This window comes from Kogia breviceps, chromosome 7 (assembly GCF_026419965.1).
Source record: "Kogia breviceps isolate mKogBre1 chromosome 7, mKogBre1 haplotype 1, whole genome shotgun sequence".
NCBI classification, from domain to species: Eukaryota; Metazoa; Chordata; class Mammalia; order Artiodactyla; family Physeteridae; genus Kogia; species Kogia breviceps.
The window spans coordinates 42,638,927-42,666,151 of NC_081316.1; the positions used below are offsets into that span (position 1 = coordinate 42,638,927).

A 27,225-nucleotide genomic window follows, 5' to 3' on the forward strand; every position below is an offset into this window, starting at 1 on the left:
GCCCCCAGGGTGTGAGCTTCGAGGTTGGGGACTGTGTCTTTCATTTTTCTGTTTGTGTAGTCCAGCATGTGACACACAGTAGGCTCAGTAAAGATGAGTGACAGAAACTCTATGACTGGCGACCTTCTGCCACAAGGAGCAATAATACCCCATCCAGTTATTGTCGACGTTCCACAGGGGCCCAACTGCAAGAGCTCCAGATGGCACACCGGTTCCCGCCAACCCAGCGTTTAAAAACAAACAGCTGCGGACGCTAGGAAATAGAAGGTGGCCCTCAAGAGGACCGCCTTTCCTGAACCCAGGCGGGTTAATAACCGCCAGCTGAGCCGCCAAAGGCGAGTTTGGAGTTCGCTCAGTTGAGGGAAACGCTTTCCTTGAGTACACTCAGCGTCTTTGAGGTATTCTCCAACTCTGGGCTGGAGACGCTGTCCGCTTTTTTCTAACGGTGACAGTAAATCAAGGAAAAACGTGGGATTCAAAGATTTGGGGGGTAACTCTGCTCGCAGCCACTCAGGTTCGAGGTTGATCCCGACCTGACGTCTGTGAGGACCCGCGCCTTACACTCTGCGGCACCTGCTCCCAGGCTCAACGCCCACCCCATGCAGCCACTCCCTCAAACTGCCCGCCCTCTCCGCGCCCCGCCCAACTCCTGCGCGGTGAGCCACCATTCTCGCGAGAACTCAGCTAATCTCGCCTTTTCGAACCGCGGGATCTCGCGAGAAGCAGCCTGGGAGCCGGCCTGTAACCTGCTGGGGCGGCTCTTGTAGCCGCAGCTGCCTGAGCGCCCGCTGCCTCAGACACCTCGGGAGGGATCCAGTTGCGGGGGAGCGGAGGTGTCGCTGGCCCCGGCCTGTGCCTGGACATTCAAGGGGGACTACAGGTTCGAGGGTGACTGGACCCAGCTGGAGAACTCGGTGGGGGCGGCGCTGGAGGCTGGCCTTTGGTGGGGGCGGAGGGCGAGTTTGGGCTTGAGAGTCGGACTGCTCTGGTGGTGGTCTGGGCGTCCCTGACCCTGCTAGGGGACCGTGGGTGAGGTTCTGGGCTCTGGCCGCTGGCGCCCAGTTCGGAGAGGCAGGGAAGGGAGTTGGGTTTCGGAGGTGCTGTTTTGGGGTTGGGAGTCCTGAGGCCTTTCCCCAGAGATGAAGGCGATACCCTCAATCCTCCTTCCCAGGGCAGAGGAACAGTGTGCGCCGCCCCTTTTCTGTCATCCTGGGTTAACGCCGCGAGGTCCTGAGGAGGGTGCATCACAATAGGAGCTAAGGTGGCCCGAGTCTTGCTTTGGGTGAAGAGGAGTGAGACCCCAATAAGGTGTTGCGTGGTTTTATGCTTTAACGGTATCACGTGCGGTAACGCTTTGTTTTCCCCAAACTTGCACAGAAAACCTGCTCATTTTTTTCTTTTTCAGATTCAAGTCTCTTAACACCCTTTATCCTCGGGAATGGGGTGCAGGGAGGTGGGACATCACTTAGTAATTTGTTAGTGTGGGCGTAATGTGACCATCACTGGGCTTCACAGATTTCCTACTAATCTTTCTCTTAAGTGTTTTGAGTTCATGATGAGAAGTCACTAGTCCAGACATGCTAAAGATAGAGCATCACTCGTTTGTCGCTTTATGCACTTAGCATATAAAATTTACTTAAATGTTTTTTAATCTTGAAGAGTCTTCATGCTTTTTATTTAAATTAATATCAGAGAAAAATCACAATATATTGATTTTCTTTGGACAACTGTGTACACCCCCCGCTACAATTTGATCAAGACTTTAGAGGGGGAGTTACAGATAAATTTTGGATGAAATAGATTGTAAAAATTGGTATAAGAGATATAATAAAGAGTACAACTATACTGGCCAGAAAAGTTTCTGTACTGGAGAGCCCGTCCAGGACTGAAGCCCAAGCCTTGAAAATGAGGACTGTAGTTGTCATTAGAATACAAAGCGGGAAGCAGTAGAAAATACTTGGGAGAGGATTTGATGGTGGATAAAGACTGTTAAAAAAGTGTGTGAGGAGAATTATTTTTGAAGGTGTAAATGTGTTTCATAAATTTCCTAACATTTCTCAGAGTTTATGACCTAACTGCTATTGTTACACATAAAGACAAAGTGGGAAGGGAGGTTCTGAAGCATGGAGTATGGCAAGGAACCATGGAGTCAGGAAAGCTTTCAGTGTCTTGGCAATGTTTTTGAGATTTCACCTTTTTTTTTCCTCCCCAAAAAGCTTTCAGATGGGCTTTTTACATTCTGTATGTCACCCACCAGTCTGAATTTTTTTCTTTCTCAACCTTTCTTCTAAGCCTTGTGAAAATTTTTTATTATTAACCATGAAGTTACAAACCAGTATGTCCTGCTTTGTGGCTTTTCACATTAGGTGACTTAGCGAAGTGTTGAAGTGATCTGGAAAATATTATGCACCTTTCATAGGAATAAGTTATGAATAGCAAACTCACATGCCTCCATATACTAGGCATATGAAAATAAAAATGAGTGAAATACACTAAAGAGTTTATGCCTCATCTAAGAGGGATATCCAGTTCTCACGTTCACCTGATCAGTGCCACAATGAATATGGGCCCAGTCTTCAGCCTTCTCAAGAGAACACAGGAAATCTAAATTTTTGCTTGTAGTTCTCCTGACTTTTAAAAATATTGACAACTACTTGAAACAGTTAAAAATAATTTGATGTGGCCCAAGCAAACCCAAACCTGTCAGTAGTTGTATCCTGCTCTCCAAGTTTGGACCTGTGTTATGAGTAAGAATTAATAAATTTTACAACTGGAAAAAAAAGATTTAAAGTAAGTATGCCAATTAGTTTGGAATTTCAAACGTAGGAGTACTTGGGGGAAAATGTCAACTCTAATTGAAAACAGGTGAGTTTAATAGCCAAGTTTAATAGCCTTTAAATATGGTAGGGCAGGTTTACCTGATACTTAGTAGTATTTTAACTGTGGAAATAACTGAAGAAAAACCCTCTCAGTATATATGGTCTAATAACTGAGGGTTCTGAGCAAAGCAAAGGTATCTTGTAAGGGAATTGATTTATTGAGAAGCCCTTTATTGTATTTGTGATTAATATGTAAAATAAATCTAGGAGACCCTCTACTGACTCATCTATGGTTTTGAATGTTTATTGTTTGCTGTACCATCCCACTTTGTCTTCCCAGTCATTGACTTTTATTGGAAGCAATACTGATTCCTTGGATTTTATTCCGTGGCCGATGGGGTAGGGGGTAGGGGCATCGAGATGGGAAGAAATGGGAAGGCGAAAGTGTGAGGTGAAGCAAGCAAGCACTCATGTGTTTCTCTTTTACTTCGTCCATTACAAGACTGATTTGAGTTAGCTAGTTTTTCTTGTGAGAAGAATAGGTACTTTGATTAAACACAGTGCCTTATACATAGGAGAGCTTAATGATATTTGTGGAATTGAACCCCGTGGATTAAACCACATTTACCCATTAGTGGGAAGCACTTTAATCACATAATCTGATTCATACTTAGTTGGGCTGTGGGGAATGGGAGTTTAGAGGTCAGTCTTAGGAAAGAAGTGACTCTTCGGCTTATAGAAGGCAGGGTGAAGGTCTTCAATGGGAGTAAGGGTGAGAAAGGAGGCTAGGTGAGGGAGAGAGTTTGAAAAAGGAAGATAGAAATGGTCAAGTACCACTTAGTCTAGTGTGCAGTTTTACAAAGAGCTCTGCCTTTTACAACTAAATTTATCATAACTTATGCAAAGACTACATAGAATATTGGTTTTTTAAATCTTTATTGGAGTATAATTGCTTCACAATACTGTGTTAGTTTCTGTTGTACAACAAAGCGAATCAGCCACATGTATACACATGTTCCCATATCCCCTCCCTCTTGAGCCTTCCTCCTATCCTCCCTACCCCACCCCTAGGTCATGGCAAAGCACGGAGCCGATCTCCCTGTGCTATGCCGCTGCTTCCCACCAGCCAACTATTTTACATTCGGTAGTGTGTATATATGTCGTTGCTACTCTCACTTTGCCTCAGCTTCCCCCTCCCACCCCATGTCCTCAAGTCCATCCTCTATGTCTACCTCTTTATTCCTGCCTTGCAACTAGGTTCATCAGTACCTTTTTTTTTTTTTTTAGATTTCATATATATGCATTAGCGTATGGTATTTGTTTTTCTCTTTCTGACTTCACTCTGTATGGCAGATTCTGGGTCCATCCACCTCACTACAAATAACTCAATTTCATTCCTTTTTATGGCTGAGTAATATTCCATTGTATATATGCACCACATCTTTATCCATTCATCTGTTGACCCACCTCCTAGAGTAATGGAAATAGAATATTGGTTTTTAATCAGGACTACTTTGGCAGTTTGTAGACTTAGTTTTCTTACTTTTAGCCCAGGCTTCTTAGGTCAAGTTAGTCTAATACCTCTTCACCCAATCCCTGCCTCTCTCTGGTGTGGGAAGTGAAACAGGAGAAGATGTGTATTCTGTGAGGTGTTCCTCTTTGAGAGTTTAAAAAACATCCTGAAGAATCTGTTATATATTTTTGGAGATTATGTTTGTTGAAGGAAGAACTGTCATTTTCCTCTCCCCATGTTTCTACATGACTTGTAAAGTAAGGAAGTTCTCTTGGAATTAGCTTTCCCCCTTCTTTCAACTCCTTGAGTGAGATGCCCTCTCAAGGAAGGATTAGGTTAGGACTGGAGAAGGAATTGAGTATGCTTTTGATCAGTGACATCTGGTTCTGTTTTTAGAGCTCTCAATTCTTAGGACATAACATTCTCTACTCCCCTGTAGGGTGGATTTATCTGAGCAGGCTGGACCCTATGAGGGAGAAGGAAATGAAACGTATGCAGTTCTAAGTTTAATTTACAATTGAAGTTAATAGGTAGCTTTTTTGGCCACTGATTTCAGCTATACTTTTATCTTTGTCTGACTCGTTTGTTTGTTTCTTTGTTGGTTATAAACCCACAATAAGGGAGAAGGATGCTCATTAATGGAAGAAGAACTATTTTGAAATCTTGTCTCCTCTTGGATAGAATGTTTATTAGGGTTTAATCTAATGTTGCATTTCCCTACTATGTCTTGCTCTGGTTTACTTTGGCATCTTGAAACTGAGACCTGTCTTGTTTAGCAGGTAGCAATCTAGAGCTCAGAGATGGAAGGTAAGCAATCAAAATTCAAAGAGATGCTCCTTGAGAGAGGATTAAGAGGTTGGTAAATGTTCGATGTAGGCAGTGAGAATACAATGAGCTAAAATACTTGAAATAGTAGAAACTTGACATTAAAGAGGAAAGATTTTATGTGGAATATGTGACCTTATGTCACAGAAGATTTCTGAAGATTTGTAAGATGCTAAAAGGTATCTGCCAGTAAAAGCATCTTTTAAAATCCTAATTAATTGTTTAATTATATTTTTCTGTTTAAAAATGTAAGATATCTGATTTCATGGTAATTTTTATCTTTGTAGTTGAAATGAATGGTCTATTAGTACTTTTCATCATGAACTGAAATTAACATTTGTTATTTGGTTGAGGGTGAGAGTCTGTCATAGTGAAGTACTACTTGAAGTACTTGATTAGAAGCTATGAATAACACTTTTCTAAGGTCATTTAACATTGTACTCATACTCGGAATACCTTATTTGGGATCACTTAGATCTGTGTTTAAAGCCAACTGTTAGCTCTATGACATAAGTTACTTAACTACTCTGAGCTGTTGTTGGCTCACATGAAAAATGGAGATAGAACACAATTGTCAGGAGTTTAAGAATGAAATGAAATAAAGTATACACAAGTGCTACGTAAATAGTAAAGTGAATATAACTTATTAGCACTTTGTACTGTGTTTATGCTCAGAAAATAGCATACTGTCTGGTGATCTTAAGACACATCAGGGGAATTTACATTTACATCTAGCTGTGTCATTTGTAGGGAACAAGTTCACGTGGCTATTTACAGCCTTGACAATATGACTCTTCCACTGGAAATTACAAAAGTTTTTTTCTTTATCCTAGTTCACAACGAACAGTAGGAATCTCTTTTTTGCTTTTCATGTTGGCATTGACTATCCATTGACTGATATCTGGTATTCTAAGTAATCTTTTAAAAATTGAAATGCAGTTGATGTACAATATTATGTTAATTTTAGGTATACTACATAGTGATTTGACATTTGCATACATTGTGAAATGACAATGATAAGTCCATTAACTATCTGTCCTGATAAAACTTACTGTATAATAGTACTGACCACATCCTTATGCTGTATATTACATCCCTGTGGCTTGTTTCATAACCGGAGGATTGTACCTCCTAATCCCCTTCACCTATTTCAACCCCCCCACCTGTCTCCCCTCTGGATACCACCTTTTGTTCCCTGTATCTGTGAGTCTGTTTTCATTTTGTTTTCTTTGTTTTTTAGATTCCACATGTAAGTGAGATTGTATGGTATTTGACTTATTTCATATAGTATAATACCCTCTAGATCCATCCATGTTGTTGCAAATGGCAAGGTTTCTTTTTTTTTTTTTAATGGCTGAAAAATATTCTGCTGTATTTATATACCACATCTTCTTTATCCATTCGTCTATTGATGGGCACTTAGGGTGCTTCCATACCTTGGCTATTGTAAATAATGCTTCAGTGAACATAGGGTGCACATATTTTTTCAAATTGGTGTTTTTGTCTTCTTCAGGTAAATACCCAGAAGTTAAATTGCTGGATCATATCGCAGTTTATTTTTAATTTTTTGAGAAACCTCTATACTGTTTTCCCTTCTGGCTGTACCAGTTTACATTTCCACCAACAGTGCACAAGGGTTCCCTTTTCTCCATCCTTGCCAATACTTGTTATTTATTGTTTTGTTGATGATAGCCATTCTGACAGGTGTGAGGTGGTATCTCATTGTGGTTTTAATATGATTAGTGATCTTTTCATGTGTCTGTTGGCCAGCTGTATGTCTTCCTTTTGAAGATGTCTAGGTCCTCTGCCTAATTTTTAATTGGGTGGTTTGTTTTTTTTAATGTTGAATTGTATGAATTCTTTGTATATTTTGAATATTAACCCATTGTTGGATATGTTGTTTGCAAATATCTTCTCCCATTCAGTAGGCAGCCTTTTCAGTTTGTTGATAGTTTCCTTTGCTGTACAAAAGCTTTTTAGTTTGATGTAGTCGTATTTGTTTATTTTTCTTTAGTTTCTCTTGCCTGGGGACAGATCCAAGAAAATATTGCTAAGACTTATGTCAGAGAGCTTACTGCCTATGTTTTCTTCTAGGAGTTTTATAGTTTCAGGTCTTACATTTAAGTCTTTATTCCATTTTGAGTTTATTTTTGTATATGCTGAGAAATTAGTACACTTTGATTGTCTGTATGTAGCTGTCCAGTTCTCCCAACACCATTTATTGAAGAGGCTGTCTTTTACTCATTGTATATTCTTGCCTCATTTGTTGTAGATTAATTGACCATATAAGTGTGAGTCCATTTCTGGGTTCTGTATTCTGTTTATTGATCTGTGTGTCTGTTTTGATTTGTAGTGTAGTTTGAAATCAGGGTGCATGATATTCCAGCTTTGTTCTTCTTTCTCAGGATTGTTGGCTATTTGGGATATTTTGTTTCCATGCAAATTTTAGAATTATTAATTCTAGTTCTGTGAAAAATGCCATTGGTATTTTGATTTAGACTGCCTTGGGTAATATGGTCATTTTAACAATATTAATTCTTCTTTGAGCATTGTAAATCTTTCCGTTCGTTTGCATTGTCTTCAGTTTTCTTCATAAATGTCTTATAGTTTTCTTGGTCCAGGTCTCTTATCTCCTTAGATGTATTCTTAGTTATTTTATTCTGTTTGATCCAGTTGTTAATGAGATTGTTTTCTTAATATCTTTTTCTGATAGTTTATTGTTAGTGTATAGAAATGCACCAGATATCTGTATACTGATTTTGTATCTTGCAACTTTACTGAATTTATTAGTTTAGTGGTTTTTAGTAATGTATTTAGGATTTTCTATACTTAGTAACATGTCACCTGTAAACTGGGACAGTTTTATTTCTTCCTTTCTAATTTGGATTCCTTTTAATTCTTTTTCTTGTCTGGTTGCTATGGCTAGGATTGCCAACACTATGTTGAATAAAAGTGCAGGAGTGGGCATCCTTGTCTTGTTTCTGATTTTAGACGAAGTGCTTTCAGCTTTTCACTGTTGAATATGTTGTTCGCTGTGGTTTTGTTATATATGGCCTTTAATATGTTGAGGTATGTTCCCTCTATATCCACTTTGTTGAGAGTTGTTATCATAAATGGATTTGAAATTTGTCACAGGCTTTTTCTGCATCTATTGAGATTGTAATATGATTTTTATTTTTCAGCTTGTTACTGTGGTGTATCACTTTGATTTGCATTTATTGAAAAATCCTTGCATCCCTGGGATAAATCCCACTTGATCATGGTATATGATCCTTTTTATGTATTGTTGAATTCAGTTTGCTCATGTTTTGTTGAGGATTTTTGCATCTGTGTTCATCAGAGATACTGGCATGTAATTTACTTTGTGGTATCTTTGCATGGTTTTGGTATCAGGGTGATACTGGCCTTGTACAATGAGTTAAGAAGCATTCCTCCCTCTTCAATTTTTTTGTAATAGTTTAGGAAGGATGAGTGTTAACTCTTCTTTAAATGTTTTGTAGAATCCACCTGTAAAGCTGTCTGGTCCTGGACTTTTGTTTGTTGGGAGTTTTTGGTTTTTTTTAATTGATTCAGTTCCATTACTGGTAATTGGTCTGTGTATATATTTTTTATTTCTTCCTGATTCATTTTTGGGAGATTTTTACGCTTTTAGGAATTTATCCATTTCTCCTAGATTGTCCATTTTATTGACATATATTTGTTCTTAGTAATCTCTTACGATCCTTAGTGTTTCTGTGGTGTCGTTTCTGATTTTATTTCTTTCATTTCTGATTTTATTTATTTAGGCCCTCTCTTTCTTGATGAGTCTGGTTAAAAGTTTATCAGTTTTGTTTATCGTTTCAAAAAACTCATAATTTCATTGGTGTTTACTTTTTAAAAATTTTTAATTTTTTTAGTCTCTACTTCATTTACTTCTGCTCTGATATTTATGATTTCTTTCCTTATACTAATTTCGGGTTTGTTTGTTCTGCTTTTTCTAGTTCCTTTAGGTGTAAGGTTAGGTTGTTTATTTGAGAGTTTTCTTGTTTCCTGAGGTAGGCTTGTATCACTACAGGCTTCTTTCATAGAACTGCTTTCGATGTGTCCCAGAGATGTGGATTGTTGTATTTCCATTTTCATTTGTTTCCAGGTATTTTTTGATTTCCTCTGATTTCCTCAGTAAACCATTGGTTGTTTAGTAGCATTTTTTATAGCCTCCACATGTTTGTGTCTTTTGTAGTCTTTTTCTTGTAGTTTGTTTCTAGTCTCATACTGTTTCCAGAAAAGATACTTAATATAATTTCAGTATTCTTAAATTTGTTGAGGCTTGTTCTGTGCCTAGCTTCTGATATGTCCATTTGCACTAAAAAGAATGTGTATTCTGCTGGTTTTGGATGAAATGTTCTATACATATCTATTAAATCCATCTGGTCTAATGTGTTATTTAAGGCCAATGTTTCCTTATTGATTTTCTGTCTGGATGATCTGTCCATTGATATAAGCGAGGTGTGAAAGTTTGCTACTGTTATTGTATTAGTGTCAGTTTCTCCGTTTATGTTTGTTAATATTTCTTTTATGTATTTAGGTGCTCCTATGTTGGGTGCATATATATTTATAATTGTTATATCCTCTTGTTGGCTTGATCTGTTTATCATTATATAATGTCCTTCTTTTACTCTTGTTACAGTCTTTGTTTTAAAGTCTATTTTGTTTGATATAAGTATTGATACTCCAGCTTTCTTTTCCTTGCCACTTGCATGGAATACCTTTTTCCATCCCCTCAATATCAGTCTGTATATAACTAAATCTGAAGTGAGTCTCTTGTAGGAAGCATATATATGGTTTTTTCTTCTTCTTTTTTTTTTTAATCTGTTCAGCTACTGTCTTTTGATTGGAGCATTTAGTCCATTTACATTAATTACTGATAGGTATATACTTTTTCCATTTAAATTCTTTGCTAGTTGCTTTTGTAGTTCTTCTCTTCTTTTGCTTTCTTCCCTTGTGATTTGATGACTGTCTTTAGTGTTATGTTTTAATTTTATTCTTTTTTATGTATGTATCTATTATAGGTTTTTGGTTTGTGGTTACCATGAGGTTAACAAATGGCTATATGCACATGCGCGCGCGCACACACACACACACACACACACACACGTGATTGTTTTAAGTTGATAGATCTCTTAATTTTGAACAGATTCTAACCACCCTAAATTTTTACTCCCTGCACATTTAATATTTTTCACATCATATTTAAAATCATTTTGTTGTGTCTTATTATGGATATATATTATTACTTTTGTCTTTAGCCTTCGTATTACCTTCATAATGGTTGGTCTATTACCTTTACTGTATGTTTGCCTCTACAAGTGATATTTTTCCTTTCATAATTTTCATATTTCTAGTGGTGGCCTTTTGTGTTTAGAGAAATTCTTTCAACATTTCTTGTAAAACTGGTTTAGTGATGCCGACCTCATTTAGGTTTTGCTGGTCTGTAAAAGTGTTTCTGCTTCATATCTGAATGATAACCTTGCTGGATAGAGTATTCTTGATTCTAGGTTTTTTTCTTTCATCACTTTGAATATATCAGGCCACTCCCTTCTGGCCAGCAGCTTCTTCTGAAAAGCTGATAGTCTTTTGGGAGTTCCTTGTATGTAACTAGTTGGCTTTTCTTTCACTGCCTTTAAGATTCTCTATCTTTAACTTTTGCCATTTTAATTATACTTTGTTTTGGTGTGGACATCTTTGGGTTCATCTTGTTTGGGACTTTCTGTGCTTCCTGAGCCTGAATGTCTTTTCCTTTCCTAGGTTAGGGAAATTTTCAGCTATTATATCTTCAGGTAAGTTCTCTGCCCCCTTTCTCTCCCTCTTCTCCTTCTGGAGTACGCTTTATGTTGTCCCAGAAGTCTCTTAAACTATCCTTATTTTTAAAAATTCTCTTTTGTTTTTTTCTCTTCAGCATGGGTGATTTCCAGTACTCTGTCTTCCAGATTACTGATCTGTTCCGCTGTATGATCTAATGTACTGTTGATTTCTTGTAGTGTATTTCTTATTTCACTTTATTGTATCTGTTTGGTTCTTCTTTATATTTTCCAGCTATCTGTTGGGTGCTTTGTATTTTCCAGCTATTTCCAGCTTCTCACCATGTTCATTCATTCTTCTCCTGAGTTTGTTGAGTATCTTTATGATCACTACCTACCTTGAACTCTTTATCAGGTAGATTGTTTGTCTTCACTTCATTTAGTTCTTTTTCTGAGGCTATGTCTTGTTCATTCATTTGGAATATATTCCTCTATCTCCTCATTTGGCCAAATCGCTGTATTTCTTTCAGTGTATTAGGTAGGTTGCTTATGTTTCCTGATCTTGAAGTGGCCTCATGTAGGAGATGTCCTATGGGGCCCAGCAGCACACTCCACTCTGGTCACCAGAGCTGTATGCTTTAGAGGTGCCTCTTATGTAGGCTGCATGAACCTTTATGTTGTGCTGGGGCTGAGTACTGTGAGTGTGCTGGTAGGCAAGGCTGTCCCCTGTCCAGTTAGCTGTGCCTTATGTGGTGGCTGCAAGCCTCCTGGAGGGCAGGGTAGGCTTCTTGTGTGGCTCTCTACAGGGCTTGGTGGGCACAAGGCTGGTGCTGGCTCATTGGAGGGTTGTGTTGGGTCCCTGGCACTAGTCGGCTAGAGGGAGGATTCCAAAATGGAGCTTATCTGTACTGGTGTTATCATGGTAGAACAAGCTCCCCCAAATGGCTGTTGCCATCATTTCCTCCTGCAAGGTGTGTCCCATTTGCCTCCTACCTCTCTGGGAGGCTCTCCAAGATCAGCAGGTGGGTCTTGCCCAACCTCCTTTCAAACTGTTGCCTCTGGTCTGGGACTTGGAGCATGTTGAGATTATGTGTGCTCCCTTTAAGAGCAGAGTCTCAGTTTCCTAACACCCCTTCCCCACCTCCCATGCTCCCAAATATAAACTCTCCTGTTTTCAAAGCTAGACACTCTGGGGGCTTGTTTCCTGGTGCACAACCCCTTGAACTGGGGAACCTGCTGTGGGGTTTGGACCCATTGCTCCTTGGGGAGGACCAGTTGTGATATTCCTCCCATTTGTGGGTTGCTGACTGAGTGATGTGGGTCCTGACAATACCGTCTCTGCCCCTCCTACCCCTCTTATGTGGTTCCTTTATGTCTTTAGTTTTAGAAAATCTTTTTTGCTAATCTTCAGGTTGTTCTTATAGATAGTTGCTCTGTAAGTAGTTGTAATTTTGGTGTGTCCATGGATGGAGATGAGTTCAGGGTCTTCCTACTATACCATCTTGGCCATCTCCTCTATTCTCTGTAATTTGAATGCCAGGTGGAACAGTAGAGAAAAGCGAAAAGAGAATATATTGTAGAGAGAAATGGCATGACATTTTAAAAATCATCTATTGGGATACTGTTATCACCTCTAAAAATTTTTTTATTTTTATTAATTTGGATTATTTTCCTTTAAGATCTTTGACTATCATTGCTGGTAGCAGATGAATAGAAAATTATCCTGAGTTTTCTATTTGTGGACTACATTAAAAGTAAATTTAAAAGCTCATATACCTGAGGAAGTATCTCAGGGGCATAATTGTACAACAAAATGTTTTTATACTTTTCTCATTCTTAGATGGTCATGCAAATAGTGCTGAATTATTTTAAAGGTAATTATTTCATTCAGGGCAGCTTGCTTTATATAATGCAGGATTGAATTTTATTTTTCTCACATCTTGAGAGCAAGCGATGCAGTCTGCTCTGTCCTTTTGGCTCCTAATTTGTTAATTTAGAATTTTCCTTAAGAAGTTCCTGTAAGATGGGTAACTGTGGGACACTATTATTTTCTTCTTGTTGAATATTCCAAATTGCCTGAGTTCCTCTTTTCAAAGAGAGAATATTTAGTTATTAGAGACTAGTGAAGTTATAAAACTGTAATACTGAAAGTATTTTAAAATCATTAATACTCTAGTGTTTGGAAGAGATAACTAAACTGCAGATTAGGCCTTATTACCTGAGTTTGATAAAACTTATTTATTGTACCATATGAAGAAAACAGCAGAACTTCCATTTATACTTTTTTTTTTTTACTCAGTCTCTTTTTCATTTTCATTTTTTGTGTATATGTAATATATACATAGCACTATTTATATACATGTACATGCATTGTTTATATATATGTATGTGCAACTACTCAAGTTAGTTGAATTGATAACATTAAGAATGGGAAAAATTGTCATATTTTAGAATAAGAGTGGTATGACATCTTTGATCATCTTTGCTTCCCTAGTGAATGATACTTTTTAACAGTAACCTTGAATGCTTGTTGGTTTTGAAATTGTTTTATGAGTACTTTGAAAAATTACTTTTTTATAAAAGTAGATTTTTTGGGGTAATATCTTTCTGAATATAAACATGCAATGCATTGCATGCAATTTGGGACAGTCACCAAAAAGCAAAGAAGAAAATGGCATCTTAATCCCATGACCCAATGATAATTGCTTCCAATCATAAACACATGTATACACATAGACGTGCATACACACACACAATTGGGATCATTCTGTATGTAATGACTTAAATTTATTTTGAGAAATTAAAATAATATAACAAATACATAACTAGATTTAAAAATGAACATTCCCTTCCTCCTCCCCTTCCGCCTTTCCCTCTCCTTCCCCTTCCACTATAAATTCTTTGATAAACATATTTCTCAGGATAAAAATTTAAAAGTGGGATTCTTGTGTTAAAATGTGTGACACCCTCCAGGTTTTACAGTTTATATTCCCACAAGCCTGAGTAGCCTTTTCCCCTGTTCTTTAGCCATCACTGGTTATCATGAAAACAAACCAAGAAATCTTTGACAATTTGATCAGTTAAACATCTCAGATTTAACTTGGGTTTCTTATATTACTAGTGAGGTTGAATATTTCCTCTTTTCCCCTTTTTGGCAGCCAGTATTCTTTTTGTAAATTGCTAACTTAATGACCTCTGCATGTTTTTCCATCACAGTGTTCAGATTTTTTTAATATGGATTTATAAATATTCCTTATATTTAAGATTAAAATCTTATCTGTTATATATATTTTTGTAGCTTTTCATTTATCTTTTATAGTTTTTTATAGAATTTTTATGTAGTCTAACCTAATGCTTTTTGAAAGTGGTCTGCAGTCCCAATTCGGATCCCTGATGAAGTTTTCACTAGTCTTTGTTGCAAATGTGAGCATAAAGTGTCTGACTGCACGTTCCTGTTTCTCATATTTTTTTTCCTCTGATTTGAGGCTTAGAAATTCCTTCTTTATTTTGAGAGTCACTTAAATGTTCATTTATATTTTTTTCTTAATTCTTTATGGTTTTGTGTTCTACTTTGATTTTTTTTAATAAGTGGAATTTGGGAGGGATAATATGTGAGGGAGGAAAGGATCTTCTGCTGTAGTTGACCAGTTTTTTGTTTTGTTTTGTTTTTTTTGCGGTACATGGGCCTCTCACTGTTGTGGCCTCTCCCGTTGCGGAGCACAGGCTCTGGACGTGCAGGCCCAACAGCCCTGGCTCATGGGCCCAGCCGCTCCACGGCATGTCGGATCTTCCTGTACCAGGTCACGAACCTGTATCCCTTGCATCAGCAGGCGGACTCTCAACCACTGCGCCACCAGGGAAGCCCTTGACCAGTTTTTTAGAACCTCTCTATCTAACCTTGAATCTATCATCTAGCTATCTGTCTCTTAGTGATTTGAAATGTGACCACTAGCACTTTTTATTTTCTGGGCATAGCGTTTTGATGGGTTGTGTATTAAACTTGAGAGACAGTATATTATGGTGGAAGAAGCACTGAATTTGACTGTACAGATGTGTATTTGAGTCCTAGTTTATTTATTAGCTATGTGACATAGGCAAGTAACATAATCCCTTTAAGCCAGTTTCTCAGTTTTTAAAAAGAGATCATCCTTATATAATAGAGGATACCTCTTGTGTCTTGTAGGCTTGATATATGGATTAGCATAGAAAATGTATATGAAAATCCACCTTATTATCCAAGGCTTCCTGAATTAGATACTAGCATCCAGCTCCTTTACCTCTATCCTGCTTGAAAAATCTCACTGCATATTTTGATATAGTTCATTTAGTGCTGAGGCATATCTCATACCTACCACCAGTCTATAACCTTTCCAAAGGAGGGTGGCTTGACCTTATTGTTCAGGAACCCATTCTGATACGTATTGGTCATTGCTTATTCTACCATTTATGGTAGTCACAGCCACATATGGCTATTCAAATTTAAGTGAATTAAAATGGAAAATGAAAAATTCATTTCATCAATTGTACATTTCAAGTGTTTTATAGCTGCATGTAGCCAGTGACTACTTTTTGGACAGTGCAGATGTAGAACATTTCCATTATCAGACAAAGTTCTGTTGGGCAATACTTCAGTCTAGAACTTGAATCATACTTAGGTCCTTTTCTAGCCTATTGAATTGAGAGCAGGTAAACAAGCAAAAATCTGAAAGGAATGGGAGATAATGGGGATAATGAATGGGTCAAAATGCAACAGCATATTAAAAGTTATATGAAAGATATAATATAACTTATTAAAAAAGCCTCTTAGAGGGAAAAAGAAAACATTGTTTGAGTCTGACTTTGTTTAAAGGGTGCTGGTTCTTAGGAGTTGATGAAATCTCCTTTGATTTAGGCACTTCATCAGCTTATTGGAGATTTGCCTATATTAAATTTCACGTCAAGGTGACTTGCTTCAACTAAGATGTTTCCAGTTTTGAAGGCAATACTAGTTAGTCATAGAAGAGAAGGAAAAATAGGGACATATGCATAGAAAATAAAACTAAGTTTTTTAGAAAATTAAAATAATCATATATGCCTTTTAGTGAGTTTTAAAAGTTTAGCACTATAAACAGCATCTAGTCCATTATAATGCTAATTATGTAATGTAGGTATTTAGAAGATGCCTAAGATAGGGAAAGATTTTCAAACATTGAGCTGTTTAAGGTGGGTGGGGAATAAATGAAATGGTTCTTGAAGTGTTAATGTCTTAAATAAGAAATCAGCAGAATTTCAGTAGAAATTCTATAAAAGTAATAAAATCAAAGAACTCAGATTTTATCTCAAGGTCACCTCTGGAAGATCAAGGGCTGAATATGAGCTGACTTTGGAAGTCTTACATTTTGGTGGATTTGATAAGGACTTCCTTTAAATAGACAAAGTACCCTACTTTTAATGGAAAATTCATGCAGTTTTATTAAATCTGTTTGTTAGTATATCCCTGGCAGTTAGCAAAATGCCTGAAAAGGTACTAAGTACTCAGTGAATAGATTTTGAATGAAAGCATAAGTCAATTGAATTTGATATCCTGGAACTAGTTACATAAAATTCAGTCAGATATAATCTAATTGATATAATCAGGATATAAAAATATCCTGAATAAAGTTCTCAGCTTTATTTACTTGCCTTATTTTAACTGCAGCAAATAAGAAAAATATGTCTTGACATTTGAAAGTGCTTCTATGGGGGGAATATTAGGAGTCATTTGATAATATCTTTAAAAATGTTTCCAGGGATATTTGTTATGTTCCCTCTTTTTTTTTTTTAAGGTATGCAGGCCTCTCACTGTTGTGGCCTCTCCTGTTGTGGAGCACAGGCTCTGGACGCGCAGGCTCAGCGGCCATGGCTCACGGGCCCAGCCGCTCCGCGGCATGTGGGATCTTCCTGGACCAGGGTCCGAACCTGTGACCCCTGCATTGGCAGGCGGACTCTCAACCACTGAGCCACCAGGGAAGCCCTACTGTGCAGATTTTTAACTAATTCATTTCTGGCGAACATTTAGATTGGTTTTAGGTTTTTGCTGTGACAAATAGTGCTGTGAAGTCAAGGAGATAAAAGAGATGTATGTGTTTTGTGTGTGTGTGTTAGTATAGTGGTATGTATAATTAGAACAAGGGCTGAGCAGAATCATAAACTTTCAGTGTCGTACCTAGGCAGAATGTGTTGGACAATAAGATAGACAGACCCTAAAGTAGTTCCCATGATCCCTGCCTCCTGGTGTTCCTGCCTTTGTATAATCCCCTCACCTTGAGTGTGAGCAGAATTTGTGACTTCCTTCTAACCAAAAGAATATGCTAAAGGTAATGGAATGTTACTTTCCTAGTTATGTTACATAAGACTCCATTTGGCTAGCAGACTTACTATCTACATCATCGGCTTTGAATCCTACTGCCATAAGGAAATGAATTGTTCAATCTCGGTAACCTTGGAAGTGGATCATTCCCCAATTGAGCCTCCATATGAGGATGTAATTATGGTTGACACCTTGATGTAGTCTTGTAGAGGACCCAGCTAAACTATGCCAGATTCCTAACCCACAGAAACTAAGATAGTATACGGTATCGTAAACCACTGGTTTGTGGTAATTTGTTATGTAGCAAGGAGGTTGTTATGTCCAAATGAGAGAAAAAAGTTTTTTAAATTTAAGTTTCTCGGATACAGCAAGAATATTCTGATAAAAATAACTGAAGGGGGCTTCCCTGGTGGCCCAGTTTTTGGGAGTTCGCCTGCCAATGCAGGGGATATGGGTTCGTGCCCCAGTCTGGGAAGATCCCACATGCCGCGGAGCGGCTGGGCCCGTGAGCCATGGCCACTGAGCCTGTGCGTCCAGAGCCTGTGCTCCGCAAGGGGAGAGGCCACAGCAGTGAGAGGCCCGCATACCGCCCAAAAAAATAAAATAAAATAACTGAAGGAGTTTTCAGAGAGGTTAGAAACTAGGATGATTTGTCTGTTCTTCCAGAGATTAAAATATACTTTTAAGCTGAGTGAAATATTTGTTTTACATCATGGGTACTAGAGGAACGGCGTAAGGTTTTTTAAAATTAATTAATGTATGTATGTATGTATGTATGGCTGTGTTGGGTCCTTGCCACTGTGTGTGGTCTTTCTGTAGTTGCGGTGAGTGGGGGTTACTCTTCGTTGTGCTGTGGGGGCTTCTCATTGTGGTGGCTTCTCTTGTTGCAGAGCACGGGCTCTAGGCACGTGGGCTTCAGTAGTTGTGGCTCGTGGGCTTAGTTGCTCTGCGGCATGTGGGATCTTCCCGGACTAGGGCTCGAACATGTGTCCCCTGCATTGGCAGGCGGATTCTTAACTACTGTGCCACCAGCGAAGTCCGATGATGTAAGGTTTTGATTTAGCTACTAAAACTGTTACCAGCTATTGTGTCCAAAGTACATGGCTCTTTGATGACCCTGTAAAAGTCTAAGGAAATTTTAATGTTTAGTAGAAAAGGGGAGGATCAGGTGTACCTTGGAGAAATTGGGAAAACTCAAAATGAGTAGAAATCATATCCCTAATCATTCTTCCCCTGTTCCCTGTGTTGTGATTATTTTATAATTATTATTTAAACCAGGACATGGATGATATCATATTCACCTTTTTATTCCAGCCATCTAGCACATTATAGATGCTCAATAAATATTGAGCGACTGTCTAGGAATTCTCATCGTCTCTGGTGATCTCAAAAGGCAAATGGAAAGTTATGAATGAACTAATGAAATATGCAAAATTTGTATTTGGTAGCCTACTAGAGAAAGTCAGCAATGTGCCCAGCACTGTGTTATTATATAAGGTATCCTGTCTTATTTATTCTTTATAATAATTTGATTGGTAGTTATATTAGTAATAGATAATGGTAATGAGAATTGTATTATTTTCTTCATTTCACATTTAAGGAAATTGAGGTCTTAGAGGTTAAGAAGCTTGTACAAAGTCATACAACTTAGTTTTATCTGACTCCGAAACCTTTTCTCTAAGTCACTTAGTATTGTGGCAGAAGTAGAAAAATTCTCACCAGTTTTCATTATCAAAAATTTGTGTCATTTATGGCAGTGGGAGGGTGGCTGTTGATTAAGTATGCTTGGGATGGTAAGGGGGGCAGTGTGATGTGGGGGTTTTGATCCAAAAGTGGTTTAATTATGTCATGCTGATATGTTTGACATTTGTAAATATTTATTAAACATCTCTGCTGTTTTTTTGTTTTTAAATTTCAGTGCAATAAAATTCTCTTTCTGGTGTGCCGTTAGGAGTTTGGACAGAGGCATACAATTGTGTAACTACCATCACCACCACAATCCAGATACAGAATAGTTTCATCACCCCCCAAAATTACCTTGTGCTATTACCCCAGCTCTAACCTCTTGCTGCTCTATCTGTAATCCCTACAGTTTTGTCTTTCTGACAGTGTTATATAAATGAAATCATATGGTATGGAACCTTTAAGTCTTGCTTCTTTCACTTATCATAATGCTTTTGAGATTCCGTTTTGTTGAGTGTATTAGTAGTGACTCCAGTTACTTATATGTTGTATCATTAGATGCTGTCCCATCTGTGTCTGCAGAGCTGTTGTTTTTCTTTAATCTTTCTGTTTATTCTATGGGTTGGGTAATTTCTGATGCTGTTTTCAAGTTCCTTGATTATTATTATTATTTTTTTTGGTCATTCCATCTGCTATTGTGTCCATCTAATGGATTTTTCATTTTAGTTCTTTTCAGCTAGATCTGAGTTTTCATTTTTTGTTTTCACTTCTCTATTGAGATTCCCTTTCTGCCACTCATTAAGACCATTTTCTTGTTTTATGCTTTGAATATACTTTCCTGTAATTGTTTAAGTGTATTTATAATATGTGCTTTGAAGTCCTTATTTGCTAAATCCTACATCTGGACCTACTTGGAGTCAGTTTCCATTGACTGCCTTTTTACCGTTTTGTTTCTTTGGATCTCATAATTTTTTGGTTGAAATTTTTGGTGTTCTTGTGAGGATTGTCAGGGTTGTTTGTTTTTTTAATATATATTTTGAAAATTTATTTTATTTATTTATTTTTGGCTGCATTGTGTCTTCTTGCTGTGCATGGGCTTTCCCTAGTTGGCAGCGAGCGGGGGGTACTCTGTTGCGGCACGTGGGCTTCTCATTGTGGTGGCTTCTCTTGTTGTGGAGCACGGGCTCTAGGTGCGTGGGCTTCAGTAGTTGTGGCACGTGGGCTCAGTAGTTGTGGCTTGTGGGCTCTAGAGTACAGGCTCAGTAGTTGTGGCACGTGGGCTTAGTTGCTCTGCGGCATGTGGAATCTTCCCGGATGAGGGCTTGAACCTGTGTCCCCTACATTGGCCGGAGGATTCTTTTTTTTGTTTTGTTTTGTTTTGTTTTGTTTTGTTTTTTGTGGTACTCGGGCTTCTCACTGTTGTGGCCTCTCCCGTTGCGGAGCACAGGCTCTGGATGCGCAGGCTCAGCGGCCATGGCTCACGGGCCCAGCCGCTCTGCGGCATGTGGGATCTTCCCGGACCAGGGCACGAACCCGTATCCCCTGCATCGGCAGGCGGATTCTCAACCACTGAGCCACCAAGGAAGCCCTGGCCGGAGGATTCTTAACCACTGTGCCACCAGGGAAGCCCAGGGGGTTTTTGTTCTAGTGAATCATTAACTTGCCTGGACTCAATCTGCAAACTTTGTTTCCTACACAGTATGAGACAGCTGATATCTGTGCTCAGTTCTTTTCTTCCAGCTACTTGTTTTTTTAGCTTGGTCTCCTGGGGAGTGGGGTAAGGGTTAGGGTTCTCCTGCACCTATGTAATTTGGTGGTCAGCCAAAAATTTGGGCAGAGATTGTACTCAGATTTTGGAGCTGATCTGCCTTGTGGCTCCTGTACTTCTGGGGATTCCCTCCTAGTATCTATTTTGTCTTTCAGTAGTGGTCTCTGCTCTCTGACATCCCAAGCCAGTAAGGGCTTCAGCTTCCTGCTGCTTGGGCTATATGGTTGGGGAATGCATTCAGTTTAAAAAGCATCAAACTCATAGATCTTACACCATGTAGCTTTCAGTTCTTCTATAATGTACCGTAGGGGCTACCTGGGGTCTCCCCCCATGCGTGTGTAATTTAACTGAGCAGACCTTATGCTCAGATTTTTACGCTTCTGTGGTTCTTTCATTCTTAGTATGTCTGCCTTAAATTTCCAGCTGCACTTCCAGCCCTGAATTATTTTCTCTACCACTTTGAGCTGTGTGGTTGCCTTCACCATATTTGTAGGGGGTGGGGAGGGCTCTCAGCATAAAAACTTCAAGCTGATCTCATGGTTCTGTTCCCTTCCAGTTGGAGTTTTTCAAGAGTAAGCTCTTTTGTTTTTACTACTGTATGCTTTGGGACACTTTCCAAAAGATGCTATAAAACAATTAAAAAAATTTTTAATCCAAATATAAATACTTGTTATCTGCATGAGGCTCACATGATCAGTTCTCTCAGCTGCATTTGCAGGAGGTTCCTTTTCATTCCTCTGGTTCCTTTTTTTTTTTTTTTTTTGTGGTACACAGGCCTCTCACTGTTGTGGCCTCTCCCGTTGTGGAGCACAGGCTCCAGACACACAGGCTCAGCGGCCATGGCTCATGGGCCTAGCTGCTCCAGGGCATGTGGGATCCTCCCAGACCAGGGCACGAACCCGTGTCCCCTGCATCGGCAGGCAGACTCTCAAGCACTGTGCCACCAGGGAAGCCCCCTCTGGTTCCTTTTAAAAGCTGCTTCCTCTTGTTCTTTTTCTTTCACAGTTATATCTATATCATGTATTTTGTGGCTTCAAGGAGGTACAGTCTCTTTTATGCCTATAAGGAGAGAAGCTCATCAAATGATCCCTCAAGTTCCTGGCCCTTCAGAATTTCTTCCTACATCTAGACCCCCAGCATTCAGGTGTTTGCTCTTTTAGTCTGCCAATCTCAAGCGATTCATTTGCCCTGTGGGCCTATCGCTCCTTTTGGTCTTTTCCATATAGGAAAGGTTTCCTTAGGACATTTTGCTAGCTCAGGTGCCTTCTTGACTACCTCTTGGTCAGTCTTTCCCACTCCCACCTCTGGGTATTTGACTTTCTATGCAGCTGAAGGCAGTCCTTGGTGTCTGGCCCTGGTATCACTATGTGATTCTGTTCTATTCACTGTTTTCCCTCTCTATCAGGTCTTTCTCTCCAATAACCACCACACACTTTATTTGCCAAGTTTGAGAGATAAAAATAATTTCACTTAACAGAAAAGCTCTTGTGTAATGACACTATTTAGAGTGAGATCTCAATAGTTTGCACAAAGCCACAAGATGGCTGTGGTTTAAAAGTGACATCTGTTGGCAATAAGGAGCAAATATGTGAATTTCTGTGTACCTCACTTGCTACATTGGAAAGAACATGGGCTTTCAGTTAGACTGGGATTCTCATCTTAGCCCTAAGATTTCCTCATCTATGAAACAGGATAGTAATATTGGGTTGTTTTGAGCTTTAAATAGGAGAAAGTATGTAATCTTCCTAGCACATTGATAACAGGAAGGACAGCATAAATAGTCTCTGGATACTGTCCTGGTTTTTTTTTTTTTTTTTTTTTTAAGCTCTTCTGTGGGTCATTGCCATTAATTAATAGTGCCTGGAAAGAGTGTACCCGGGAGTACTTATGATACTGTAGTCTTGAAGATTCTGTCTTTTCCTGCCCCCACCCCCCTCCTGTTTTAAAGGTAGTAATATCCAAGAGAAGGAGAAGCAATCGACTCACTCTTAACTAATTGACTTTTGGCAGTTTCCTGAATGTATTTCTCTAGCCAATAGGCCCAGTTTGTTCCAGCCTCTGTATGGATTATTTCTAGATTATTTAGAATTTACATTACTTCTGTTATGCCTAAAAATGTTAGTAATGAATTGTTATATATTGTCTAAGAACTTTGTTTCCAGTAATCCAGAAATTGTTTTTTGATGATTACAAGATCCAAACCAGATCTTTAATTTGCCTAATATAAAGTAGACATTGGGGATCCAGGTGTCAGATTTTGAAGAACTTTTTATGGTAAGGAGTTTAGATCAGGAAATGAAAAGCCATTAAAAGTTTTTAGAAAGATAATTCTGATTATAGCAGAGCTAATATGAAATCGAATGGGGTAAAGAGTTCAAGTAAGAGGCTTATTCTTAGCTATTAAGGGTTTAAATGAAGTCAGCAGCCATATGATTGTTAAGGGAGAGAAGGAGTCAAAAGAAAAATTTGAAGTTAGACTTGATGATGGGAAAAGAGAGGTCAAGAATGACTTCAAGATTTTTGATTCATTGTATGTTATGTGTAAAACCTGGTGTTCTCAAGGGCTTGATCCTATTTCTTTGCTGTCTCCCTGGACCCAGCAGATGAAGATGGAATCCCAAAGAACACCCAAGATATGGGGTTGGAGGGTGGGGTAACAATGCAAGACTTCCCAGGTAGGAGAGATACACGAGTATGTGGTATAGAGCTGTTAGTGGAGTCTTCTCTCCCCATGCTAGGGTGAGTTTTTTTGAGCACAAGAATGACATCCAACTTGCTTTAGCATCTGTAAATTTCTTGGCATATTATATTAGGTGTTCAATAAGTACATGAATGAATGAATGGGTGAGTGAAATAAGATTAATGTCACTGAGTATGGCATAGAGATTGGTTAAAATATAAAAGATCATTAGATGTTTCAAAATAGTATATAATGTGTGTCGTTTGCTTTTTATCTGTCTGTAGTTAAATATGTAGCATTTAAAAATGTGCTAGCATCAGGCATATTTTTTTCCAGCTACCTTAACTTGAATTTCACTTCTTTTTAGTTTGTACCCTTGCTATTGGGAGTGAGGAGTGGGGTGAAATCCTTCACGTGGTGATCCCCAAGTTTTATTGACAAGTGAAATGTAAACATGATTTTCCAGTTGACTTTTTCGATAGCCTTCATCTGAACATTCTTTACTTTCTTGTGACTGGCTATAATGTACATGTTGTTAATTTCAGTAGGATTGATTAGGAATTCATACTGATATTTCCCAGCTACTAGATATGTGCCACCCACTGTAAAATAGTGGAAAATATGAATTGGAATTTTCCTTATTCATTCTTGTGGTTGTATTTTTTTAGTCACTGTCTCCCATGGTTTAGGATTATTCTTTACTCAGTGGTCTTCCGTGGGCTTCCAGAAGGGTGTGTCTTATAGTTAAGGGTTAGGAGCTAATGTGCCCTTTAAGGAAATGCTAATGCCTGGAGTAGCTTATTGGAAGACCTATCCAGTAAGGAGAAAATGCTCTAAATGCTCTAAATCTCATTCTACACAACCTGCTAAGCCTCTACATCTTTCATTTCCCTCCTTATTAGTTTTCCCTACTATTCTTTATTACCTTTTGGGTCTCTCTTGGTCTGTGACCGTTTTTTCCTATCTGACTTACTGCTTTTTCTCTCTGATTTGTTCTTTTTCACCCTTCTGCCTCATCTTTTCAAGACAGATAACTAGCTATAATACCAAATTGAAGTTTTAAAGGGTTTCTTCTTTAGTAAATACATTTTTATTTTTCTAAGTAAATGAAAGTGAGATTTTATTTGTTTTCATAACAATTTGTGGTTTTTATGTTCATTTAACATCTGACTGATTTTTTTTTAATGTAGTTTCAAATTACCTCTTTTTTTTTTTTTAGATGTTGGGGGGTAGGAGTTTATTTATTTATTTTTGCTGTGTTGGGTCTTCGTTTCTGTGCAAGTGCTTTCTCTGGTTGTGGCAAGCGGGGGGCCACTCTTCATCGCGGTGCACGGGCCTCTCACTATCGCGGCTTCTTTTGTTGCGGAGCACAGGTTCCAGACGCAGAGGCTCAGTAGTTGTGGCTCACGGGCCTAGTTGCTCTGCGGCATGTGGGATCCTCCCAGACCAGGGCTCAAACCCGTGTCCCCTGCATTAGCAGGCAGATTCTCAACCACTGCGCCACCAGGGAAAAAGCCCCCTGGCTGATTTTTAATCAGTCGTTTAGCGATCCTTCAGGAAAGGTTTCCTTTTCCAGGAGTATTCAGCAAATAAACTGTGCGTCATTTGCTAAGGAATTTGAATTAGCCATTGTACAGTTCTCCTCCTTCCCCCTTTATTATTTTTATTTCACTCTTTGAACTACTTATTTACATATTTATTATATTAAAATGTTAATTTATTATTCGATTTTTCAATTGTTTTTGGAAAGAAAGTACTAAGTTAACTATTAAGAAAAAAATTCTAAAGTAGCAAAATAGCTTCTCTAAAATAAAAGTGTTTCTTTTAATGAGCTCTGAGATAGACTCACAATTTTCATGAGTTTATCTTTGGCATTTTTTGGTGAAATTGTACTGGAATAATTATACAATTCAGTAAGGTACAGTATTTTCTCAATTCTGGATTCCCTTTGACTTTTTTTTTGGGTGGAGAATGTAGGCGTCTATCCCATTACCTCTCATCCCTTTGACTTTAATGCATAAATCCCTCCTCACTTCCCTCTATCAGATCTGGCTTGGAAAAGTATATACAAAGCATACAGAAGTGAGTGTCAGGAAACCTAGGTTCTAATCCAGTTTACATAACTTTGTTCAAATTGTTTCACCTCATTTGTTTTTTCTTTTGGTGTTTGCAATCTCTAAAAGTCAAATCTGACCTAGTATTTCTAAACAGAATAGTCTGAGCATTTTTCAAGATCAATTCTTTATGCTATATAGTAATAAATTCTCATTGTTCTTTATAATCCTGCTGTTGACCAGCATTGTGACCTTTGGCAAAGTTACTAACCTTCTCAGACTGTTTTCTATTCTGTATATGGGGAGTATAATACCTACCTTGTAAATTGATTGTGAAGATTAAATTGGGTAGTGAATATACTTTAAAGTGCTTAGTTCAGGTATTTTGTAAAGCTGTTGTTAAGTGAGTTCTATAATTTTACAGGACTGTAGTAGAACTAACAGTCGTAAGCCTCACATATGAAAAGGCATAAAATACATGAATCATATTGACAAAATGTTTTTTGATAATTGCACTGTAAGAAAACATCAGGATGTTTGCATACTTTTAGTTTTGAACAAATATTAAATTTCTATTCATGGTCTTTAAATTTAACTTGGTTAAAGAAATAACAACATTGTTATCTGGTCTTACTAGATGCTTTGTTAAGTATCTTAAAATTTTAGTAATTAAGAAATGTGTTCCAAATGAAATTTTGTCTGAAAGAATCATTCTGTGGAGTTGTTTTTGTCTTTTTTGGTTCTGTATTGATGTTTGGACACATGAGGTACCCAAATGTCAATAAGTATATTTACTAAATACAAATAGCACATTATTAAAATGTTGTATAGGAGTAACAAATCTAATCGAATAATCAAATGAAAAGTACCTAAAAAGGCTTTTGGTGTTTATTTTAATCTGATTTGTGGCATTTTGTGTGTCTGATGTTCTATAATCCTGTTCATCACTTTAAAAAATGTCACAGTAATGTCAGAAAGGATACAAAATTCTGTGACTTACTCTGCATGGAATAGATTTAAAGGTCAACACTACTCTTTTATGTAGGTTATGGGTGCTTCATGTGTGCTTTCAGAGCAGTAGTGTGAGGAAGCTTGAAGTGGGATGGCAGGACGGCCTCATCCTTATGACAGTAACTCCAGTGATCCAGAGAATTGGGATCGGAAATTGCATAGTAGACCTCGTAAACTTTATAAACATTCAAGGTAGGTAGAAAATATGTATTTCACATGTCAAAGCTCTGATAAAACTGATTTCTATGAAGAACCAAACTGCATTTGGTGTGGCCAAGTCCTGTCAGAGGATGGGAGCTGGTTTACAAAATATATGAATGTTTGCATTTCTCCTTAAATAACTTTGAGGGAAACATTTTTTCCGTTTAATTTTCTTATATTTGTATTTATATGAATTTTTATTTGTTTCTAAATAATGCTAAAATATCCTTAGTTGACCCCATGAGTAAATGCTATAGTTAATTTAACTGGGAAGTCTGGCAAGACAGGTTAACTCTTTGTATTTAAAACTCTCTAATACGAATTTATTTTGTGCTCTAAATACATTGTGTATGATAATTTATAGGCTTTTGTCAGTCTTTGCCTCTGTACATTTTTAACTATGTGAAATTATGTTGTGTTATCATTGTGATCCTAATAGTAAAATCAGTCCATCAGTGACTCGCCTGGTTCATTTAAAGTTTGCTGCATTAAATGAAATTCAGTTTATTTTTAAAGCTTTCATTTTGTGCTATGTGACTTAATGGGGAACACCTTGTTTAGAACAC

At 38.1% G+C, this 27,225-nt stretch overlaps 1 protein-coding gene across 18 annotated transcripts in view; it reads left to right on the forward strand.

Annotated features, from left to right (window-relative positions):
- Positions 1–666: 666 nt before the first annotated feature.
- BTBD10 (BTB domain containing 10) overlaps positions 667–27,225 on the forward strand; it is a 77,018-nt gene continuing 50,459 nt past the window's right edge. For 2 of the 18 annotated variants that reach the window (XM_067038218.1, XM_067038224.1), the window contains exons 1-2: positions 718–914; positions 26,493–26,650. In XM_067038218.1, the coding sequence (XP_066894319.1) occupies positions 26,550–26,650 (101 nt within the window). In that variant the 5' untranslated portion in view covers positions 718–914; positions 26,493–26,549. Of the gene's footprint in view, positions 915–1,171; positions 1,309–26,492; positions 26,651–27,225 lie in introns of all 18 variants that reach the window. The other 16 variants (XM_067038215.1, XM_067038220.1, XM_067038222.1 and 13 more) reach the window with 16 other exon arrangements.